Source organism: Terrapene carolina, unplaced genomic scaffold (genome assembly GCF_002925995.2).
Source record: "Terrapene carolina triunguis isolate 2854851 unplaced genomic scaffold, T_m_triunguis-2.0 Scaffold192, whole genome shotgun sequence".
In the NCBI taxonomy this organism is placed as follows: Eukaryota; Metazoa; Chordata; order Testudines; family Emydidae; genus Terrapene; species Terrapene triunguis.
Window position 1 is genome coordinate 26,453,421 of NW_020664543.1, and position 23,805 is coordinate 26,477,225.

Below are 23,805 nucleotides of genomic sequence, written 5' to 3' on the forward strand. Positions count from 1 at the left end.
TGTTTGAGTTGGGGTACCTAGAAGTTTGTTCAACTCACATATTTCAGTTTAGTTCTGATTAAGCTCAGCTGCCATTTTTCTAGTTCTCCTCCAGAAGTTTAATTACTGTTAAACCAAACACAATATTTATTCCCAGACAAAAACTATATGAAGGAGTTCAGACTAAAAGTACATATCAGTAATTTAGGATAAGGGATATTGTAATTACAGGAATATTGTAATTATCTCTAAAACACAAACATTATATACCCGGGAAATTCAGAATTAAGGTTAAATTTAAAAGAAATCCAAATGATAAAATCAGGAAATATACAGTTAGGGCACACAAAGAACCTTAGCTATGTCCTGTAGGGTCATTATATAATAAGACATTTTAGTGTTATTGGCCCCACACTAGATTCATCTGATTTTTAAAGTCACATTGGAGTTTTTTCAGTTTTTTCCCCTCATGGCTTCACTACAGGGCAGAGTTAACAACAATATGCCACAGACATTCAGTTGCAGATCTAATGCTCCATCATTACTAAGATATCAGAATGCCCACATCCCTCTAAATTTACTTCTTCTAAATAGATGCCCTACACTACCGATAAGGAATTCCAACTTTAACTCCACCTCAATGTAATTTTATCCAGGAATTTTCTTTTTTTAATTATTAAAAATTTAATACATGAACAATAAACCAGAAACCCAAAGACAATGTCACCTGAAGATTATTCTTCAGCTTCAGTTAAGAAGGATAACGACTGTTAATCTTAAAAAAAAAAAAAAAATATCCAAAGCCTATGCACAGCATTTACTCAGAATAAGTGATGTAATTTGGGGAGGATTTTTCATATGTAACAAAGATGTTAAGTCCCTGCTTTAAATGAGAAACAAAACACAACCTTAACTATGAAGCAGGAAGTGGTGCCGTCGTAACAATATCTTGTTTAGAGCAGGGTGAGAAATGATTTTTCCATACCATGAAAATTTTTGAGATACTGAAAAATGTTCTTATTCTGAATTGGGATGAAATGTCAACACCTCAAAGTTTTGCAAGTCAAGAAAACAAAAGATTCTTTGTTTGAGTCAATCAAAACATTTAATTTTGATAATTTTGAAGAGTTGTTTTGATTTAGACATGTTACTAAACTTTTGAAACAAAAGGTCCATTTGACAGGAGAAAACAAATTTTGCTGGTTAAAAAAATGTTAAAACAGGACATTTTGACAATTTCAAAACTTTTTTTCAAAAATGTTTTGAATCAGGAGATTCGTGAAAACTGACCCTGTTTCACACACACACACAAAAAAATCCCGCCCACCTCGAGTCATGTATTCCTCATTTAACCAAAACTAATAATCATAATGACATCTGGCTCTTATATGGCATTTTCATCTGCAGATCTCAACGTGCGTTACAGAGGAGGTCAGTATCATTATCATTTTCAGATGGAGAAATAGAGGCATAGAGCAGTGACTGACTTGTCCAAGATTGCACAGCAGGCCAGTGGCAGACCTGGGGGTATAACCCAGGTCTCTGGGGTCCCAGTTCATTATGACTGTGGGTCAGATTCTGGTCTTAGTTACTCCAGTGTAAATCTAGAGCAGTTTCTCTCAACCTTTCCAGACTACTGTTCCCCTTTCAGGAGTCTGATTTGTCTTTCATACCGCAAGTTTCACCTCACTTAAAACTACTTGCTTTAAAAAATCAGACATAAAAATACAAGTGTCACAGCACACTATTACTGAAAAATTGCTTACTTTCTCATTTTTTCCATATCATTATAAAATAAATCAATTGGAAAATAAATATTGTACTTATATATGTATAAGTGTATGGTATAAAGAGCAGTATAAATAAGTCATTGTCTGCATGAAATTTTATTTTGTACTGACTTCACTAGTGCTTTTTTAATGTAGCCTGTTGTAAAACTAGGCAAATATCTAGATAAGTTGATGTACCTCTGGAATACTTCTGTGTACCCCCGGGGTATGCACACCCCTGGTTGAAAACCACTGATCTAGAACAACTCCACTAGTTTCAGTGGAGTTACTCTGCATTTACATTTACCTTAGTGAGGGCTGAATCTGGCTACTGTCTCTCCTGATAAAAAGAGGTTACTGCCTATTTAGGAGAATGCACTCATGCAAATCTCAGTGGTCAATACGTATTGTTTTATTGTCATTCTGTTCATTGCCTTGAAAATTCTACAGAAATCAACTAGTAATACACATTGTGGTGCCTTACCTCTCCGTTAACAAAGCAGTATAAAATTGCTACAAGGAAACCCTATAAGAGAAAGAAAATGAGAAGAAAATTAGATTATGGAGGAGACACTGATTCCTATAGTCTTAATTTAAGGGTGAAATTACTATTAAAATCTTCATAATACTAATCCCAGAACCATAAATCTTGTTTCCTTAAATACTTTTCTCATATACAATAGGTTTGTTTTAAAGGATTGCTAATATGACCAACGGAATTGGTTAAGTGGTAAACCTTCTAACAAGTGTGGAAAAGATTTGTACTTGACATACTTGAGGCTATTTTGTTGCCAACACTCAAGAATGGATCTTATCAACAGTTTAGCCTCAATGTAGTATCTTCTGCACACTACTTCTAGTGCAGTGGGTGCCATTCTGAGGAGTTCATAGTATCTTATTAGTTCAAAAGGCCTTGGACAATGCCATGATATCCAGGAACTTGATGGAAAGAAGTCTTCCTCAGAAACTGGACATGGAAGGAAGCTCTGGCTTGCTTTGCTATTACACCTATAGCCTTGAAGCTTCCTCTTTAGTCCCGAGGGATTTCACCAACTTTAAAATGCCTAGCAGTGATGTGACCTCTAATGATTATTACAAGGCTGGATGAACTCTTCCTAGTGGATGCTCAATAGGCTGCAGTGTTTGAATCCACCCACTGGATCCCATGTGCAATTGACTTTGTGGATCTGAGCAGAGTCTTAGCGTTGGCTCTGGGAGTGTAGGCACTCTCAAGGTACAGATCCTCTGTCTAGCACCCCTTGTGAGAGATTGGACTCGATTCCAATGTCGTAGGCCCTGAAAGTAGTGCCAGCTCTTCCAAGCCTCCCCAGTAGTTCTTGCACATTCCTAGAGTTCCACCAAAGCATTGGATCCTCTGGATTACTGTTTCCTCCTTCACAAGCTATATGACAGCGAAAGCAAGGGACACAAAAAAATCTTTCCAAAGGAATTTCTAAATCATACTCAACTCACAGACAGAGTACAAGAGAGATAAAAATCTATGGAAAGTAACAAAAACATGCATGCAGAATCCTCCCTCTTGTGTTCTCACCAATCCGAGAGAGTCGTTTGGGCTTTAGTCAGTTTCCTTTCAGAGTCCCACCACTCTCTTCTCTTTCTTGTCCTCCTGCCCAATCTGACCTCCTTCTGCTTCTAGTCTCTTCTTTGTGTAAGGTTATGTCTCCACTGTGAGCTAGGAGTGTGATTCCTAGCTCACATAGACAGACTGGTGCTGGATCACATTGACCTAGCATGCCAAAATAATAGTGTAGCTGTGGTATCAGAGACAGCGCCGAGCAATGGGATGGGCTAGCCACCCTGAGCACATACCCATGGGGTCCAGAGGGAAGCTAGCCCATGCCACCGCTTGCCACTGCCTTTGCTACCGCTGTGAAGCAAACTCACAGCCAAACCAGCGCTGCTCATCCAGCTGCACTGACTTACCGTTCCAATGGAGCCTGCGGTGACTCAGCCCTCAGGCAATCAACAACAACCTATCCCTGAACAGAGCCTCGGTCAGGTGACCCCCAGGCTCAGGTGCTTCCACAACACCACCAGATCAGTCTCTTCAACAGCACTGCCCAGCCAGGAACCTTCCTGCTGCCTCGCAGTGCATCAGACTCCCAGCTTGCTCCTGTTTCTGCCTAGGGTTTCCAGGCATCCGGTTTTCGACCAGAACACCCGGTTGAAAAGGGACTCTGGTGGCTCCGGTTGGTACTACTGACTGGGCCGTTAAAAGTCCAGTCGGTGGCGCAGCAGGGGCCCGGGGCTAAGGCAGGCTCTCTGCCTGCCCTGGAGCCGTGTGGCTCCCGGAAGCGGCTGCCAGGTCCCTTCAGCCCCTAGACCGCATGGGCGGCCACGGAGGCTCTGTGCCCTGCCCCGAGAGCCGGCTCCACAGCTCCATTGGCCAGAAAGCCACAGAAAGCACTGCCGGGACCCCACACCCCAAACCCTCTCCCACACCCCAACTCCCTGCCCTAGCCCGGAGTCCCCTCCCACACCCAAACTCCCTCCTGAAGCCCGCATCCTCTCCAAACACCCCAGCCTCCTGCCCCAGCCTCCTGCACCCAAAACCCCTGCCTCAGTCCGGAACCCCTCCTGTACCTCAAACCCCACATCCCCAGCCCCACCCCAGAGCCCACACCCCCAGCCAGAGTCCTCACTCCCCTGCAGCCCAACCCCCAGCCCGGAGCCCTCTCCCACACCCTGAACCCCTCATTTCTGGCCCCACCCAGATCCTGCACCCCCAGCCCAGATCCCATACCCCCACTGCACCCCAACCCTGTGCCCCAGCCCAGAGTCCTCTCCTGCACCCCAAACCCCTCATCCCCAGCCCCACCCCAGAGCCCGCACCCCCAGCCAGATCCCTCATCCCCCTCCAACACCCCAACACCCTGCCCCAGCCTGGTTAAAGTGTGTGAGGGTGGGGGAGAGCGAGTGATGGAGGGAGGGGGGATGCCGCAAGCAGGGGTGGGGTCTCGGAGAAGGAGCAGCGCAGGGGTGTTTGGTTTTGTGCGATTAGAAAGTTGGCAACCCTGCCCCAGCCTTGCCTAAGCCCTGTCCCAGTCTTGTCTTTGTCCTACTCTAGCCTCGCTCCAGCCTTGCCTCCACCTCCTGATCCTCCCCAGACCCTCGGACTCTGACTACCTGGCTTTGACCTCTGGCCTGTATCTGGACTCTGGCTTCAATATTCACTTGGCTTGTCCCGGGAACCCAACCCTATGGTCTCGACCTCTGGGCTGCACCTGGACTGTGCTGATAGTTCCAGTTCTGGTTTATCTATGGATTCTGATCTTCATTTTTACCCTAGCTTGTCCCCAGATCTTGATTGTAGCACCACCCTTGGCCCAGGCTCAACCCAATGACTAGTTGTGACCTACGCTCCAACCACTAGACCTGACTGTTGGAGGCAGTGCCTGACAACCATGGCTACTCTACCAGTATTGTTCACTTTTGATGTAAATAACAGACTGTGTCTATTTTTAAGCCATCATGAACCAGTAGTTTTTTCTGTGGGTAACAATTCATGTTATACAACACTAAGCTGAGATGATTGGATCTCCCCACTCTCTAAAACAGAGATGCTGCTAGTACTGTCATAGCTACAGCAGAGCTGACTTTTTAATATTTAATTTTGTGCTCTTTCCAATTGTTTGAGTTAAAACTTCCATCTCACATCCCAGAGGTAATTGTTTTTCCTTAACAAAACAGTTTAGAAACAGTTTAAAACTACTTAGGATTTTTAGAGACTAAACAGATGGAATTGGTTCTAGTTTGTATGCTATTCGTTAATCCTTTTACAAAGTAATGTTTTCATTAGAAATAAAAACAAGAGAGAGAGCAATTGCAGTAAATACAGATTAAGTCCTTTAGCTATTTTGAAAAACTGTTTTATTTTTAAAAAGTGAAATGTCTGCTAAGTTGCAGAAGCCTTGCAAGTTCCCCTAGATGAAAAGATGTTCTTTTACTATTCACTTTTTTTCAGTCTTGTCATTTAAAATCATTTAAGGTTGCCTAAACATAACATTCAACCAATGCAACCTTTAAAAGTAAGGAAATGCTAAATTATGGGACGACTCTTAACTGTTGTGACATTATCTGATTAAACTATGACCACGTAGATCATTGTTACCACCACTGTTATATAACTGTAACAAATTTTGTACAAAATGTGGCCTGTAAGATATCTATGGAAAGGTTATTATAAAATATCAGGGTTGGAAGGGACCTCAGGAGGTCATCTAGTCCAACCCCCTGCTCAAAGCAGGGCCAATCCCCAGACAGATCTTTGCCCCAGATCCCTAAATGGCCCCCTTAAGGATTGAACTCACAACCCTGGGTTTAGCAGGCCAATGCTCAAACCACTGAGCTGTCCCTCTCCCTTGAAATCCATGGTATGCCCACATCTTGAATACTGTCTGCAGATGTGGTTGCCCCATCTCAAAAAAGATATATTGGAATTGGAAAAGGTTCAGAAAAGGGCAACAAAAATTATTAGGGGTATGGAACGGCTGCCGTATGAGGAGAGATTAATAAGACTGGGACTTTTTAGCTTGGAAAAGAGACGGCTAAGGGGAAATATGATTGAGGTCTATAAAATCATGACTGGTATAGAGAAAGTAGATAAGGAAGTGAAGTGTTGTTTACTGCTTCTCATAACACAAGAACTAGGCGTCACCAAATGAAATTAATAGGCAGCAGGTTTAAAACAAATAAAAGGAAGTATTTCTTCACACAACGCACAATCAACCTGTGGAACTCCTTGCCAGAGGATGTTGTGAAGGTCAAGACCATAACAGTGTTCAAAAAAGAACTCATGGAGGATAGGTCCATCAATGGCTATTAGCCAGGATGGGCAGGAATGGTGTCCCTAGCCTCTGTTTGCCAGAAGCTGGGAATGAGCAACAGGGCATGGATCACTTGATGATTACCTGTTCTGTTCATTCCCTCTGGGGCATCTGGTACTGGCCACTGTCGGAAGACAGGATACTGGGCTAGATGGACCCTTGGTCTGACCCAGTAGGGCCATTCTTATGTTCTTAAGGGGATTCATGTCAGAATCGCCTCTGAAGACTGCACTCATTGTGAGGGGATGCAGGACTCACTGGCTGAGAAGGGACATATGCAGGTGAGAGGGTCAAATTTCCCATTTTAGTCTGTTCAGGAAACTGCCAATTTGAAATTGTTTTTGTGAATTTATTGATCCATCCAGTGTAACTCTTATCATGTTAATCCAATATATGTTGAAGGATAATAATAAATAAAACCAGGATATCTAGTCTATATGCGAACATCCTGTCTCTAAGGAAAGATACTGTAACAGAGTACTTACTTGAAAGGAGCTCATTGTTAATTGAATGAAGACTCTTATATGTCTTGACAATCCTTCAACTTGTTCATCAGTGATGAAGGTAAAGACAAACTCATGGATCCCCAGTAAAGGTATTAACACCAGAGTAGATCTTGCCAATCTTAAAAATAAAGTGTTTGAATATTATATTTCTTAACATCCTTGATGTGAAGCTGAATATCCAACTATGGAGAAATAACTACACTAGTAGGTCCCTCAGGGCTCTAGTTTGGGGCTGATATAAGAACTTCACTAATGATCTGGAGGAGAAAATAGCAGGTACTGGGGGACTGCATCTACAATAAAAGATATATCAGGAAAAAGAAACCAAAAGCAAATGAGACAGAGGTGAGATTAGATTTAGGGAACTGGCAAATACCTATTAGAACAGTGGTTCTCAAACTTTTGTACTGGTGACCCCTTTCGCATAGCAAGCCTCTGAGTGCGACCCCCTTTATAAATTAAAAACACTTTTTAATATATTTAACACCATTATAAATGCTGGAGGCAAAGCGGGGTTTGGGGTGGAGGCTGACAGCTCGCAACCCCCCATGTAATAACCTCGCAACCCCCTGAGGGGTCCCAACCCCCAGTTTGCGAACCTCTATATTAGAAGAATGTTATCTGAAAAGTGATGTGAAAGGAAGGGTTTGGGGGTGGGTTGTAGTGAGGAATTAGGGATAGCAAACTGGCCACAGAGGCCAACATTATCAAACTATTACAGTTAGGCAGTTAACTACAGTACACCTAAATATAAACGCTCCTAAATATTGGCCTCCTTCTAGAGGTGCTAAGCAATGTTCCCTCTAATTTTCTTCATCCATGTGCTGAATGAATTTTGTTATGTGCACCAAATTATTGAGGTAATGTGCGGATGTGTGCCACCAATAGAAACAAAAAACCTAGATATCATATATTTTTATAAAGTTATCATAGAGATAATTACTTCAGCCAGGACAGGTTAGACATTTTAGAACTCACTACTAAAAGAATTAAATTTAAGCGTAAGAGAGAAATCAAAATTATGAAATGCACAGACCAGTCAAAAAACTCAAATAACAGCACTTTGAAAGAATAAAATTACAGAGAATATATGTGCATTGCAGGAAGTATCAAGAAGTAACAACTACAACAACAATAATACAAGTATGTGTTGGGAGGTGAGTGTGAAAGAGAGTATTTGTGTCTGTGTCACACACAGTGTGTATGTGTGCCAGAGAGACACACAGTGTGTGTGTGTGAGACAGAGACAAAGTAAGTGTGTGTGTGTGACAGAGATAGGGTACAGGGGCGGGGGGCCGGGGGAGAGGGACATCCTGACATCAACAACCCTACTCCTCTCCCCTACTCTGCATAGCAAGCAGGAGGCTCCCAGGAGCAGCTCCAAGGCAGAGGGCAGGAGCAGCGTGGCAGTGCAGGGAGGGGCACCTGACGTGTGCGGCACTTGATAGCCTACTGGGTGGCTGCGCGGCTGCGCAGCTTAGAGGGAACTTAGGTGCTGAGCACTCACAGCTCCCATTCACTTCATTTAGCAACTCTGAAAATCAGACAACTTTTATTTAGGTGCATTAAGAGATATGCAAATGCCTCGCCTTCGGTATCCGTGTTTGAAAATGTGACCAGAGTTATTTGGCTTAGAAGAGGGGGTCCTGTCAAAGTCTCCACACTTCCATGAGCTCGCCAAACAATGCTCTTTGGGACTCCTCCTTTTTAGATTGTTAGCTCTGTATGGTGAGGACTGTCATTTTCTATATATTTGTACAGCGCCCAGTACAATGGAGTCCTGTTCATGGTTGGCCTCTAAGTGCTAATGCAATATAAATGTTAAATCATATGGAAGGGGGGGATATTAGAAGAACATTATTAAGGCTGCAAAGTCAAGCACTCAGAAAGTAGGGAATGCCAGAATTAAGGCTGCCTGTGCAACAATAATTTGCCCCCCTTTTGCATATACATTATGGTACAGTCTTTACATGATCACATACTATGTTTTTCATAGGACCCCTGTGCACTGAATGGGAGAGAGATCCTCTGGAAAAAAAATGTTATCATGTAATTAAAGATGATATTATAATGCACAAGGAGCCAAACTTAAGATTGCACAGTCACCCTTATTTCTGGTATTTCCTTACTTTTAATGCTTGACTTTGTAACCTTAATGTTATTTTAATGTAGATAGTTTTAATATAATTGTCTAGGTTTTTATGAAAGCAAACTGAAAAAAACAGACATTACATCAAGTGGAACCATACTGACCCCCCAGATGGATCTCAGCAGGGTTGAAGACTTTAGAGCCACAGCACAGACTTCTGACAGTCCAGTTAATGGAGTAACTAGTAGCAGTAGAAAGCTGGTATCCCTCTATGTGACATACACACTGTTGGTGGGTTTCACAGAGGAATGCTGGACTCTGGTTTCAGTTCCAGGTTTAGCAAGAGAACATGTTGTAGTGGTTACAGATATTTCTGCCCCCTGTCCAATCTGCCCTGACTTTCCTTACTATTAACCCCCTCAGCCTCCAACTGCCTCCTTTCCCCTTGACTCTTCACAATTATGCATTTGTGTCAGGCTGATTCCTCCCTCTCCAGTGACAGCCTGGGAGAGACCATCTTGCTGCTTTCACTTCCATTGCCTGGTGCCACAGCAGCCCTTGGCAGCTGGTAGGAACAATTTCAGGAATAGTACTGCTCAACCATTGAAACTCGGAGTGGGAGCATGCTCATTCACACTGTGGAGATAGCGTATGCTCAGTCAGGTTGCACGTATGTGCTGTGAAGGGCTTCAGCATGCCCAGTGCAGATGGAATTTTCAGAGAATAATGCTGCAAATTTCTCACAACTTCTACTGAGCATATGAAAACTGAAGCTTTTCAGAGACTCATAATTTTGTCAAAATAGGGTAGATTTTTTCAGGGACAGCAAAAGTCACCTTTGTGACCTTGACTTCCATAACAAATGCTGTGACTTTTGAATTTTCAAAAAAGTCATGGTCTTTGTCAGCCGACCAGACTTCTGATGAACAAGATTCTACATGAATTTTGACAAGTTTGGTTCTACATATGTCCAGTGTAGCAGTATGGCTTTTTAAATTATTTTAAAATATGATCTGAATATTATTAAATGTATTTAAACAATATTTAGTGTAAAATACAGGCTATTTTGCAGTTTTCCTAAGGTCAAGAATGACTTGCCTCTGAAATCCCCATAACAAATTTTTCTGTTATGGGCCATAACTTTTCCTGTTTTCTACCATAACTGTTTCATTTGAATTTTTTTCAAGACAGCACCATGATTTTTCCTATTCCTCTCTCCTCCCCCCCCCCCCCCACCCGGACAACCAGACAGACCTCCCCCAAACTATCACCTGTTTACAATGCAGCCCTATCTCTTCCCTTAATTTTATCAGGAGCAACACATTTGTTCCCGCTTGTTATATTTCTGGAGCCAGCAGAGAAGGCAGACACAGAGGGAGCTGATGGACAATCACCTGTCTGTTGTGCTTGCTTTATTGCTCTGGGTGCAAAACTGAAACTGACATGAAAGTGAGGCTTTGCACTGGGGAGCGAGGAGTGCTCAAACATTTAAAGAGCCAGGACATCATATTCCTCCACACTACTTTATAAAACTTTCCAAACACACATACATTATCATATACATGGCTAACAAGAAACACTATATCAAATAAAAGTCATGTGTTGACAACCTGGAATAGCAACTCACTAACTAAATAACTTATACGTTCAGGTGCACAACTGGTTTTTGCACTCTCTTGGGATAACATGGTGATGGTGGCGTGGCCGTGTCTTGACCAACAAGAATAGTCAATGGTAAGAAATCAAGTAAGACCACTAAATTATCAAAATTAGGAGTTGTAATGGAAGGACGTTTGATTGCAGGAACAGAAAGTCCTACTGGGACATCCACAGACTCTGGTACTAGCCGAGGCTGCAACTGGTCCATATGTTTTTTCCATAAAATACCATTGGATAGGTTTACCACAAATGAAAAAGGTCCTGTGCATTTTACAAGTTAACCAGGTACTCATTTCACTCCACAACTGCGGTTGCAAGTCCACACCAAGTCTCCAACTTGAAAAGAATGATGACAAGTCTCACATTGTCAATCAACTTGCACAGCTTGGAATTTGGCTACACATGACTAAGGCTGCGAGTTTGTCACAGAGGTCACAGAAGTCATGGATTCTGTGACTTTCCATGACCTCTGTGACTTCTGCAGTGGCTGGAGTGCCTGGCCCTGGGGCCACTTGAGGAGCTCAGGCAGCCTTTGGGCCAGTGGCACCAGCCACTGCTGGAGCAGTCTCGGGACAACCCCCCGCCACCAGCAGCAGCAGGAGTTGGGATGTGGGAGGGGGCTCAGGGCTAGGGGATGGGGTGTGGGAGGGGGTGGGAGTTCCCGACAAATGGGAGCTGCGGAGCTGGCGCTTGGAGCAGAGGCAGTGTGCAGAGCTGCCTGGCCTCACCTCCACCTAGGAGCTGAGGGAGGGGGATGTCACCACTTGTGGGGAGGCATGGAGCCAGGTACGGAGCCTGCCAGCCCTGCCAATACCCCCCTGGGGTCCTGGGCTGCGCACCGCCACCTGTCTCCACACAGCACAAGTGGGGGTCCCAGGCCGCCCCTCCAGCACCCATGGTGCCCCCAGGCTGCCCCCTCAGCACCTGCGGTGCCCCCTAGGCCAACCCCCCAAGCACCCGTGGCATCCCCAGGCTGCCCCTACCCCCAAGATTTAGTTAGGGGTATATAGTACAAGTCATGGACAGGTCACAGGCCATGAATTTTTGTTTACTGCCCGTGACCTGTCCATGACTTTTACTAAAAATACCCATGACTAAAACATAGCCTTATACATGAGGCAATTTCAAAACATAGCAGGTTCCAACAGGTTCACAAAGATGGTTTCAAGAAAAGAGTTGCAGGTGATTACTGTGTAGTATCATGTGGTGTGTTCCTGTAGACAAGCCAGAAATTGTCCAGTTTCTGCTGATGACTCAGAATAGACTTGTTAGCTTTTAAGGCATGCTTAAGTGTTTGTACAAAGTGTTCCACTAGTCCGTTTGTAGCAGGATGGTAAGGAGCTGAGCGTATGTGCTGAATTCCATTTAAAGCTAGAAACTGCTGAAATTCTTCAGAACAGAATTGAGGTCCATTGTCACTCATTACCTGTAATGGTAATTAAAAATGGCTAAACAAGGTACGAAGATGTCCAATGGTCTTAGCAGCTGTATAGAAGTCATTCTGAAAACTTTGGGCCATCCTGAATTGGCATTTGCTATGACTAAAAACATATAACCATCTAAAGGTCCAGCACAATCCACATGAATACATGTCCAAGGAGTCTGAGGCCATGACTAAGGATGTAGATGAGCTGGGCCAGCAGCATGCCGAATTTGTTGACATGTGGTACCACACTTCACCTTCCTCTCAATGTCTTTGTTAGTCCCTGGCCACCAGACATGACTCTGGGCTATGACCTTCATCCATACAATGCCAAAATGACCTTTGAGAAGAGCTTCCAAAACCTTAGATTGAACTGATTTTGGAATGATCACTCACATTCCCCATAATATGCAACTGTGATTCACAGATAATTCATGTTGATATGACATGATCTGTATAAACCGGGGATTCTTATGATCCAACACTGTACCCTGTAGTACCATCCCTTTCCTTTGAGAGAGCGTGTCACGCATAGTGATGAACTCCCTTCAGTCCCTTCAGAATCTCATCCATGGATTTCTGGAACAGGGCAGGTGCCAATGTGATTCCAAAAGGCAACCTGTTGTAATAAAATAAGCCTTTATGTGTGTTGATTGTGAGATATTTGTGAGATGCCAGAACAATCTCCATTTGTAGGTATGCATTGAGAAAATCCAATTTACTGAAACACTGTCCACCACTAAGAGTAGCAAACAAATCCGCAATATAAGGTAGTGGATATGGGTCTGCACATAAAACTGGACTCAGTGTCACTTTGAAATCTCCACAAATTTGGACTGAGCTTTTGGTTGGACCCAGGCTTTTCTGGGCTGCGTGTGAGGAATTAGCTTTATTATTTATCATAAAAACATAAGAATAGCCATACTGGGTCAGACCAAAGGTATATCTAGCCCAGTATCCTGTCTTCCAACAGTGGCCAATGCCAGGTGCTTCAGAGGGAATGAACAGAACAAGTAATCATCAAGTGATCCACTCTCTGTCGCCCATTCCCAGCTTCTGGCAAACAGAGGCTAGGGACATCATCACTGCCCATCCTGGCTAATAGTCATTGATGGACCTATCATCCATGAATGTATCTAGTTCCTTTTTGAACCCTGTTATAGTCTTGGCATTCACAACATCTTCTGGCAAAGAGTTCCACAGGTTGATTGTGCATTGTGTGAAGAAATACTTCCTTTTATTTGTTTTAAACCTGCTGTCTAGGTGACCCCTAGTTCTTGCGTTATGAGGAGTAAATAACACTTCCTTATTTACTTTTTCCACACCCATCATGATTTTATAGACCTCTATCATATCCCCCTTAGTCGTCTCTTTTCCAAGCTGAAAAGTCCCAGTCTTATTAATCTCTCCTCATATGGAAGCTGTTCCACACCCCTAATCATTTTTGTTGCCCTTTTCTGAACCTTTTTCAATTCCAATATATCTTTTTTTGAGCTAGGGCAATCACATCTGCATGCAGTATTCAAGATGTGGGTGTACCATGGATTTATACAGAGGCAATACGATATTTTCTGACTTATTATCTATCCCTTTCTTAATGATTCCCAACATTTTGTTTGCTTTTTTGACTGCTGCTGCACATTGAGTGGATGTTTTCAGAGAACTATCCACAATGACTCCAAGATCTCTTTCTTGAGTGGTAACAACTAGTTTAGACACCATCATTTTGGGATTATGTTTTCCAACGTGTATTACTGCTAATAAAAGTTCATTGTTCAAGACTAAAGCTTGACAAGAAAATGGTACAGATATGGCTCCTTGAGGATAAGTATGAGACTATTCATAGCCTGTGGTTGTGGAATACACATGTACTAGTGTACACAAGTGCCGACAACATATTCATGGTTGCTAATAACCTTTCCATGCCTTGCAGCAGGGAATTGCCAACTTTATAGGGGTTCTTCAGCTCCTCCTCTGGATCTGCAGGGAAATTCCCATTTGTTTAACTGTCCTTCCCTATTCCCCCACCTCCTAGGGAAAGACAACCAGTCAGAAATGCTTCATGTGCTGAAGGACCATCTGGAGTTCCCTTCCCTCTGCAAATATAGGCTGGAGCACTCGAGAAATCCTCCTGCCTCATGTGCTCAGGGGAAAATTGGGAACAACAGCTCCCTGTCATTCTGTGACTCTGTCTGGAGCTGCCTGCCCCCCAACCTGGGTAGGGGAGTCGAGTGCTATCACTAGACCTTGGAAAAGGTGATGAAGAGGTCCCAGGCACACAATGGGACAGGGCAGCAGAATCAGCTGTGGGGCTCTGCAAAATGGTAGGGGGAATGAATTAATGGTGTGTGTGGAGGAAGCGAGATAGAGCAAAATGAATTGATGTTTGGTGTGTGGGGAGAACTATTAGTTGGTCCATGAAAGGGAAGGGCAAACTTAATTGTGTATGAGAGGGAAGAGAGTGTGTGTGGGAAGGGAGAGAGTGTGTGTGGAGACAAGAGGGATGGTTAGTAGGGAGCCAGAATTTGAAGCTCCCTTGATTCATCTAAAACTTAGTTTCTAAGTTTTTGGGGGTTTTGTTGTTGTTGTTTTTTTAACAAAAATTCAGAGCTGCTCCTGTGCTGTGGTCTCTGTCATGAAACAAGGCACCACTCACAACAGACTCAGGTTCAACTGGAGCAGCATCAGGCTTTATTCTGAGAACACCTAGTGAATTAGGAGCCAGGCAGCCATTGTATTGAGCTAACACTGACTGGCATTTGATGAGTTCTTACATAGTAGGTGAGGGAGGCCTCTGGTGAACGAAGACCAATAGGGGGTAAGTTATACTAATTCAGTTATAACCTCTCCACAGGCTGCATTTACAGTTCCCTTAAGGATGCCTTCCAGGCATCTTGGGTCTGGACTTGGCGGGGTAGGTTTGATGAAATTCCCTAATCTTATCAGGGGCATAGATATGACTGGTAGGTTTCTGTCACTGGTTAACCAGCCCATAATCCTCCCAATCCACAAGGTACCTCATTTTCCCCCAGACTATCTAGAGTCAAGGATCCTTTGTACATGAATTTTTTCATTGCCTTGGATGATAAGTGGTGAAGGTGGAGGCTTGACTCATCCAGGAAAGGGATTGCCAGTTTATGACTTTAACAGCAAAACGCAGAAGACCAGATGTACTCTCATTGAGCTAGGCTGAAACAGTTTGACCATGATAGGGTTGATTTGCTGGATGATTTGCTGGACCCAGGTGTTCATGATCTAATTTATGTGAGGGATGAATGGAGGTGAAGTTTCATGATGATAACCATACCCAGTCAGCAATGATGAAATGAAGAGCTTCCCTACAGTGTCAGTCTATGCAATATCTTTTGGCTGAGTTGAGATGTTTTCTCAGTTCCTCTTGAAGATGGTACAAATGCTGGACTAGGTCAGTGGGTGTGGGGACATAAGACACCCTTGGTAAGGATGGATGGAAATGCAGATGGAAGCCATAGTTAGTGTAGAAGGGGCTGCAAAGGGTTGAGACATAGAGTTGTTATAGGCAAATTTGGCAAAAAGAAGGAGAGACTCCCAGTAGTCCTGATGATAACTGATGAAACAATCAACAGAGAGTCCTGTGGCACCTTTAAGACTAATAGATGTATTGGAGCATAAGCTTTCGTGGGTGAATACCCACTTCGTCAGACGAAGTGGGTATTCACCCACGAAAGCTTATGCTCCAATACATCTATTAGTCTTAAAGGTGCCACAGGACTCTCTGTTGCTTTTTACAGATCCAGACTAACACATCTACCCCTCTGATACTTGATGAAACAATGAAGATATTGTTCAATTATTTGGTTAACCTGTTTGATCTGGCCATAGGTCTTAGGATAGTAGGCAGAGGAATTATATAGTTTAACATTCAGCAATTTAAAAAGTTCTTGACACAAATGGGGAACAAATTGTGGGGCCTGGTCAGCGATGATGCTAGATAGTAACCCATGGAGTTTGAAGACACAAGTAAAAATGACCCAGGCTGTCCCTAAGCAGGGGAAACTATGGGACATGGGATAAAGTGGGATATTTTAGTAAGGTGATAGGTGATAACTAAGATGGTTCTACTGATCTTTAAGCTGGGTAGGTCAATGATAAAATCTATGGCGATGGATAACACGGGCTGGCATGAGATCCCCGAGGTGTTTCAGATGGGGGTGGGAGGTGGGGCAGTCTTTGTTCAAGAGCAAATATTGCAGGATTTAATATATAACTTGATGAAAGGTTGCATCTTTGGCCACAAAAATATAGAGAACTTTTTAAATTGCTGAATGTTAAACTATATAATATATAGAGAAACTAGTCTATGTGTTTTAAAGTGGCCAAAGTCGGCAGCTAAAGGAGAATCATGGCAAAGTTTAAACACTTCAAGCCACAGGTGGCCTTGTGGGACATAGATATGGCCCTTGAAATAAAGGAAGCTGGGGTTAGGAAGTTGGTCACTGGCAGCATTCTGAGTCATTAGATAACAAGGATCAGATGAAGGGCAGCAAATTCCTATGTACTAAGGCATTGGCAAAATTACAGTATATAAGGATTATAGAATATTCTTGAGTTCTTTCTCCTAGTATTCCCCCTTAAGACATAGTGTGGTAAGCTTGCTGGGTTCTGGGTGTCTGAATAGTATGTCAAAATGAAGTAAAATCTGGAAAAAAATAAAGACCACTGGTTTTGATTCAGGGTTTTCACGGCATGTTCCAAAATGTTGTGATCTGTATATACCTGGACCAGAAATTGGGTGCACATGGAGTCGATTCTGGGTCCATGTTGTTCTGATTGCCACTTTGAACATGTTTGCCTCAACTTAAAGGGTTTCACCAGATCTGAGCACCAGAATAGGTGTTGACAAAAAATTATCCATTAAGTGGTCTAAAAAGACTGAGTTGCCCATGTCCAGGCTAATCAGGTATTCTTCTGGAGCAGTGCAATCACAGAGGACACCAGTCTTACAAAATCCTTAATAAAAATTGGTAAAAATTTGCAAATTCAAGGAAATGTTCAACTTCACACACATTTCGTCTCTGAACGACCAAAAGGCATCACCAGATACTCAAAATGACCATACCACGTCTAAAACATGCACTTTCATTCATCACCTTTGTGAATTTGAACCAAATTATAAGTGCCTCAAAGGCTTGGTAAACAGCATTGTGGAGCACAATCTGTCAAATAACAAGGTGTATCTATTCCTAATGGTGATTCAACTCAAGGCATGATAATTGATGCAAACACATAGTCAGACATCTTTCTTCTTCACAAATAATATAGGAATACTGGACAGAGAGGTCAACGGATAGATGAAATTTTTTTGCAAGATTTTCTTGAAGGTGTTTCTGAAGAGCCTTGAGCTCTTGTTCCAGCAGCGTGTACATTCACCCAATGGGATCTTGGCTCCTGGCTGGAGATCAATAGGACAATTGTAAGGGTGATGAGGTGGTAGAATGTCCACATTCTTTTATCAAACATGTTTGCTAGATCTTGGTATTTTGCTGGGACCACAGGGACTGGGTTGGGATCCTTGGCCCTAACTATTCCAACAACATGGTCTGGATGGGCACTGGTTGGTAGTACCTTAATTGTTACCACAGTTATGGACATCAAAAGTGTTTGAAGTACTACGTTGATGTTGGCTAATGTGTTGGGAACAATGCACAATAGACCTAGTTGTGTCGCCTTCTGGGGTTTTGGTACTTGGTCCCACAAGGCACAACTGTCAGAAGTAACTTGACTTGAAACGCGCTTCTTGTGCCCTCCATGAAATATGTGGATCATTCAGTGTAAATCAAGTAATACTGAGGACAATCGGAAAATGCAGCAATTTGACTAAGGTGACTTCATCGTGATCCTGAATCATGACTTCAAGATGGGTGGTCTCTTGGTTAACCAGGCCTGAAGAAAGCAGGGAACCATCAATGGACTCAACATAATCAGGAGCAGGCTTACATTAAATTGGGACTTTATGTCCATGAAATTACTGGATGCACCAGAGTTAACAAGTGTGCGTTTTATAGGGTTGGACACTGGAGGTTCCTAAGCTTATGCTAGGTTTGAATTTCAAGGGACAGGTAGCCACAAAGTGGCCAGACCCACCACAGTATGACAAAGACCATTTTGGTGACAATGCTTCTTCTCTTGACCAGTGAGATGAGTTGAAGTTGTGTCAACCCACATAGTTTCAATTACGATTAGCTTGTGATGCCTGCAGAAATATCATCACATAGAAACAAGTTTGCTGGAATGAACTCTTTCTCTCCTGATGTCATTCAAATAAGCAGACATCAATCCAGATGCATAAATTGACAAAGGAGAATAGAGTCACTGATGGTTTCATCCAGGCCAACTCATCCTTATCAGGTGTCAAAAGTGGGCAGTGTAGTCTGAAATGGACCAGCAACCCTGTTTTATGGAGTGAAGGGAGGCTTTGGCTACGAGTGTAGTTTGGGTCATCAAATATAGTTAAGAAAACACAGATGAAATCATCAAAGTTACTCAGCATGGGACTGTACTGCTCCAGCAGCAGCAATACCTAATTCAGAGCTTCTCTGGTCAGTAGGCTATTTATAAGCCCGACCTTGGTCTAGTCTGCAGGGTATATAAGCAGCCAGAGCAGATAAAGTAGATGGCATTGATTCAGGAAATCACAAAATTTCTATCTGTCATGAACAAATTTACGCAGCACTGGGACTTAGGGCCCCTATCGGATGGTACTGGGGATTGAGAAGCCTGGAGAGCAGTATTCTGTACCTGTAGTTGCAACATTTGGTTCTGGAAGCTTTGGAGGTTATATCAGCCACAGGTATGTTAGTGTTTTGCATTCCCTAGTAGAAATCATGAAGGGAGGAGATGGGTTAGTCAGTGGTCTGCTCAAACTGTCATGGAACAGATAACACTCACAATCGACACAGGTTCAGCCGAATCAGTGTCAGGCTTTATTCCAAGAACACAACACAGCACCTAATGGATAAGAAACCAGGCAGCTGTTGCGTTGCGTAGTCAGACTGGCACTCGCTGAGTTCTTATATAGCCAATGTGAGTGGCCGCTGGAGGGCAGCAACCACTAGTGGGTAAGCTATACTAATACAATTACAAGCCCTGCACAGACTGCATGAATTCCTTACAGTCTCATATGCCAAGTAGTGCACAGCCTAGATCTGTACCTGGATTGGAACCCTCCCCAGGAAAGCTCAGCCAGCTGCAGGAAGTGATGGCGGTGATTCAGTAGGTGGCGCTCTGAGTCCTTCCCTCTGAGTCCTTACTGATCCCCAATACCACAGCATGGCTCTAGAGCATGCTAAGGGATGCAGGTGACTCTGAAGGGGTTGCCCTGCCCACCCCCCAGCTCCTCCAGGACCCGGGCTTAAGTCTTGAGCCCCCCAGATGTGAGAAGCTTCAGGGGGTGATGTATGTTTTGAAAGAGGCATAAAAATGGGGTCCTAACCACTTATCACTAAAGATCCCTTATCACTTACTGCAAAACAAAGTGTGGTTACAGCTAGAACTGGTACCTACATTCAACCTCCCTACATTTCCTCTAGAGTTTCAGTTGGCAAGTCATTATTCTTCTCTTCCTCTCCTAAGACACTTTACTTGATCAGAATGGCTGCCATGTCTTACCACTTTGGTGGCTGTGTATAATTATATATCCTGCGTAGCACTTTAGGAACTTTCTGAAGGAAAGGCGCCATGGTAATACAAATGACTAGTAGCACTTTGATATTTATCACATACCTGTATTTGTAATCATGAAAGCTCATATGCCGGGCTTTGAGTTTGGAAATTAACAACTTTAGAATTTTTAGGAAGATGCAGAAATTAACCTTAAAAGAAAATATATATTGATTAGTTACAGTAAATGTCACTATACAGTAATATACATTCAATATATTATATAATACAATATAATATATATTCAGATATATATAATATACATCTGAAAAACTAAAAGAACATGAAAGTTGTAACATCAAGCAGTCACAAGTTAGGAAATGTCAGAATTATGTTTGCCTGTGCAACCTTCATTCTTCACCCTTGTGCGTATGTATTATGAGACAATCTTTAGATATACTATCACATTTTAGTTTTTCCACATGATCCCTGCCTCATTCAGTGAATGGGCAGTTATTCAATGTTTACTTTTATCATCTTCTTGCAATGTGTGGCCCCCAAGCCTCATTTAATACACACCACCAAAACCCTGAATTCAGTACAGAATTATTAGTTTCCTCATGGAGTTTTCTTTGATATTCATCATCATACTGTCTATGAAATGAGTACGTGGTAGTATCCCAATTTTACATGTGGGAAATTGAGGCAGAGAGAGATTAAGACCAAAATTGTCAGAAGTATCCACTAATTTCAGGTGCCCAACTTGAGACACCTAAGATCAGAGTTTTCAGAGTCCTTAGCATTATATAGCAATTTATACGTTCAAAGCACAGCTCCCACTGATTTCAACTGCAGGTGAGAGTACTCCGCACTTGGGCAAATCTGGCCCTAAGGGCTCAAGATGGGCACCCGGAAAAAGAAACAATTAGTGGCCAGTTGTGAAAATGTTGGTTTAAACGACTTGCTAGCGCCACACAGGAACTGTGTGGCAGAGGCAGGGATAGAATCCAATTCTCCAGGGTTGCATTCAACATCCTTAACCAGCAAACCATTCTTTCTCTTCCTGAAGCCCCCTGCCTCATTCACCACACCCAGGAGCGTCGCCAGCTTTTCTGCCGCCTTAGGCGGCGGAAGATCCCGCCCCGAAATGCCGCCCCCCACAGAGGTGGCAGAAGGTCCCGCCGCTGAAATACCGCCGCGGTCGCCGCCCCCCAAATTGTAGCGCCCTAGGCGACCGCCTAGGTCGCCTAATGGGTTGCGCCGGCCCTGACCACACCACTTCCAATTTCTGCAACAAATGAGACAGGGGTCCTATGGACAACAGCCTCTTTCACTACACTACTCTGATTCATCCCCAGGGCAGAGCCATCCTGTGCACTGAATGAGGCAGGAAAAAAAATGTGCTCATGTAATTAAAGGTGGTATAGGCAACCTTAATTCTGGAATTTCCTAGATTTAAGTGCTTGACTATATAACCATAACGTTCCTTTACCATAGTTTTTTGTGTGTAATTTACTAGGTTTTTAAAAAGCAAACTGAAAAGACAAAGTTCCATATTGTGGAGCTATACTGACATCCACATGGTTCATCAGCAGTAGGGTTCATAAAAAAGCCACTCTTTTGATAGGAAATTGTTTTTTTAACTAAATACTTTTTTTTGCAAAAATTGTCTGCTTTCCACAGAAATTATCGATGTTTTATCAGAAAAGAGAATGCCTGAAAACCAAAATATTTCAGATTTTGATATTTCAATGAAAGTCTGAATTTTCCTCAGAAAATTTAAATGAAAAGAACAAAAATGTTTTGTTGAAATTTCTCTCAGAAACAAAACCCTTTTTCTAACTGACTAATCAGCAGGTTTGGAATGTTTAGATCCACTACACAGACTGCTGCCACTTGAGCTAACAGCGTAACCGATACTTGTAGCAGGTTGTCATCCTCTATGTGGACCAGCCACTAGAGGTTGAGGAGACAAATACTTTGCCAGTGGGTTTCACAGTTGTTTGCTGACATCAGAGGGATGTAGAGACTCAAGACTACAGGCTTCAGTTTCAGGATTTGGAGGGGAGTGGATCCTTCTGCTCCTCTGCTCCCTTTCTGTTTCTATCCACTTCTCCCAACTTGGCTCCTGCTACCCTTCCCTCAGCTTTTATCCACCCCAATTCTGCCCCCATCTGTTGCTATCCACCTCACCCCTGGCTCCTGTCCCTCTTCCTTCTTTCCTCCTATCCACCCTGTCACCCTTCCCCCTAACAGTCTTGGAAGTATCTGCTCTCCCTTTTTGCAGCCTCCCCTGACCTTGGCATTTCCAGTGTGGGCTGCCCCAGTTGGGGATTGGTCCTGCTTTGAGCAGGTGGTTGGACTAGATGACCTCCTGAGGTCCCTTCCAACCCTGATAGTCTATGATTCTATGATTTTATGCCTATAGGCAGTTTTTTGTGGTTAGCATAACTGACAAAATAGAGTGTAGGTGGGGATCCTGGGTCACATTTGCTTGCCTGCCCATCATGAGAGAACAAACAACTGACCTCAAGTTAATAGGTACACCTCATGTTTTTAACATTGTGACATTTTGATATAAAAGTGTTGGGATTGTTTGCAAATTTTGTTGCTAAGCAGTTAGATTGACACATAATTAATTGACATTAATTGTGTAGGTATTGGAAGCATAAATATAGCTTGCCGAATTTCCCACATGGAAAAAGATGGGCTGATGTTGCCTACGTCCATGTGAGCCAAACAACCTCGGGGTATAAAAGATTTAGAACTTTCCTTGATTCTTTGGGTGCATCCAGTTCTAGAACAGCACATTGCCTGATCTGGGACCAGTCTCCTGATGTGCTCCAGACTGTTTTCTTCTCTTTGTTTTCCATGGCTTCAAAGGGAGTGTAAGCAGTATGATACCTTTTTGTTTAACAGCAATTATTTTGTGCAATTACTTATCCTGTTTAATTATATTAATGAGTGGGAATGACTAAAGCATTTGTTTGGATCTGTTGTGAATCACACCAAAACCTGAAAACAATCTGTGTAACCTATTCTTGGGAAGAACCTGTGATAATCAACAAACTACATACAGTCAATAACAGTGAATTACACCTTTTTAACTGACCAGGTTACACAGTATTCAAATATGTGAGCAAATATTCACCATGTCCACTGAAGGTTGGACAAGAAGTAATCAGTTTAATCTGAAGCAAGGGGGATGTTGGTTAGATATCAGGAAAAACTTTCTAACTATAAGGATAGTTAAGTACTGGGATAGGCCTCCAAGGGAGGGTGTGGAATCTCTGTTTGTGACCCAAAAACCTCTTGATGCCAACAGGCAGGGGCACCAGGGTTACTGGGATCCCCTGGGTTGACCAAAAGAATGTCATGTAAGGTCTCTACTAAAAGCCTGTGTTACACTGGTCATCATAACCATTGTGAGATATATGTATGGAAGACATGTGAGGAGTTATGAATATATACTGAAAATTATGTTCTCTAGGCCTTGTAGTTAAAGGTAGATCATTCAGAGGTATTGTGTGCCTAATAACAGAAAACTCTTAGCATACTGCTAATGAAGCTTGCGGGGACTTCAGAAGGAAATTAATAGGAAAAGGTAACCAGTGGTGGGGGGACCCTGTTTAAAAGTGAAGACCAAAGGTCTGGGCTAGTATGTCTGGAGGTTCAGAGAGATACCCTGGCATCATTCAGTCTGTGAAGACAAGCTGCCAGCAGGATTGATTTTATGAACAGGGGATCTCAGCTGAACACTCTAGGAAAAGGACTTGGGATAAACTATCCTATAAAAGACAGGGGGATGTCCTGTGAGTTAAGTTTAGCCTCTGGAAATATGTGATGATTTTGTTTTATATGTAACCATTTGTTTACAATATTCTTAATTTCAATA

General features: G+C 42.9%; 1 protein-coding gene across 1 annotated transcript in view; it reads right to left on the reverse strand.

The window, feature by feature from the left end:
* Window positions 1–23,805, reverse strand: part of GLP2R (glucagon like peptide 2 receptor) — a 113,839-nt gene that overhangs the window by 2,762 nt on the left and 87,272 nt on the right. The window contains exons 10-12 of the mRNA XM_026654379.2: window positions 20,034–20,122; window positions 7,081–7,219; window positions 2,233–2,274 (exon numbers count right to left, since the gene is read on the reverse strand). Coding sequence (XP_026510164.1) covers window positions 2,233–2,274; window positions 7,081–7,219; window positions 20,034–20,122 — 270 coding nt within the window. The remainder of the gene's footprint in view (window positions 1–2,232; window positions 2,275–7,080; window positions 7,220–20,033; window positions 20,123–23,805) is intronic.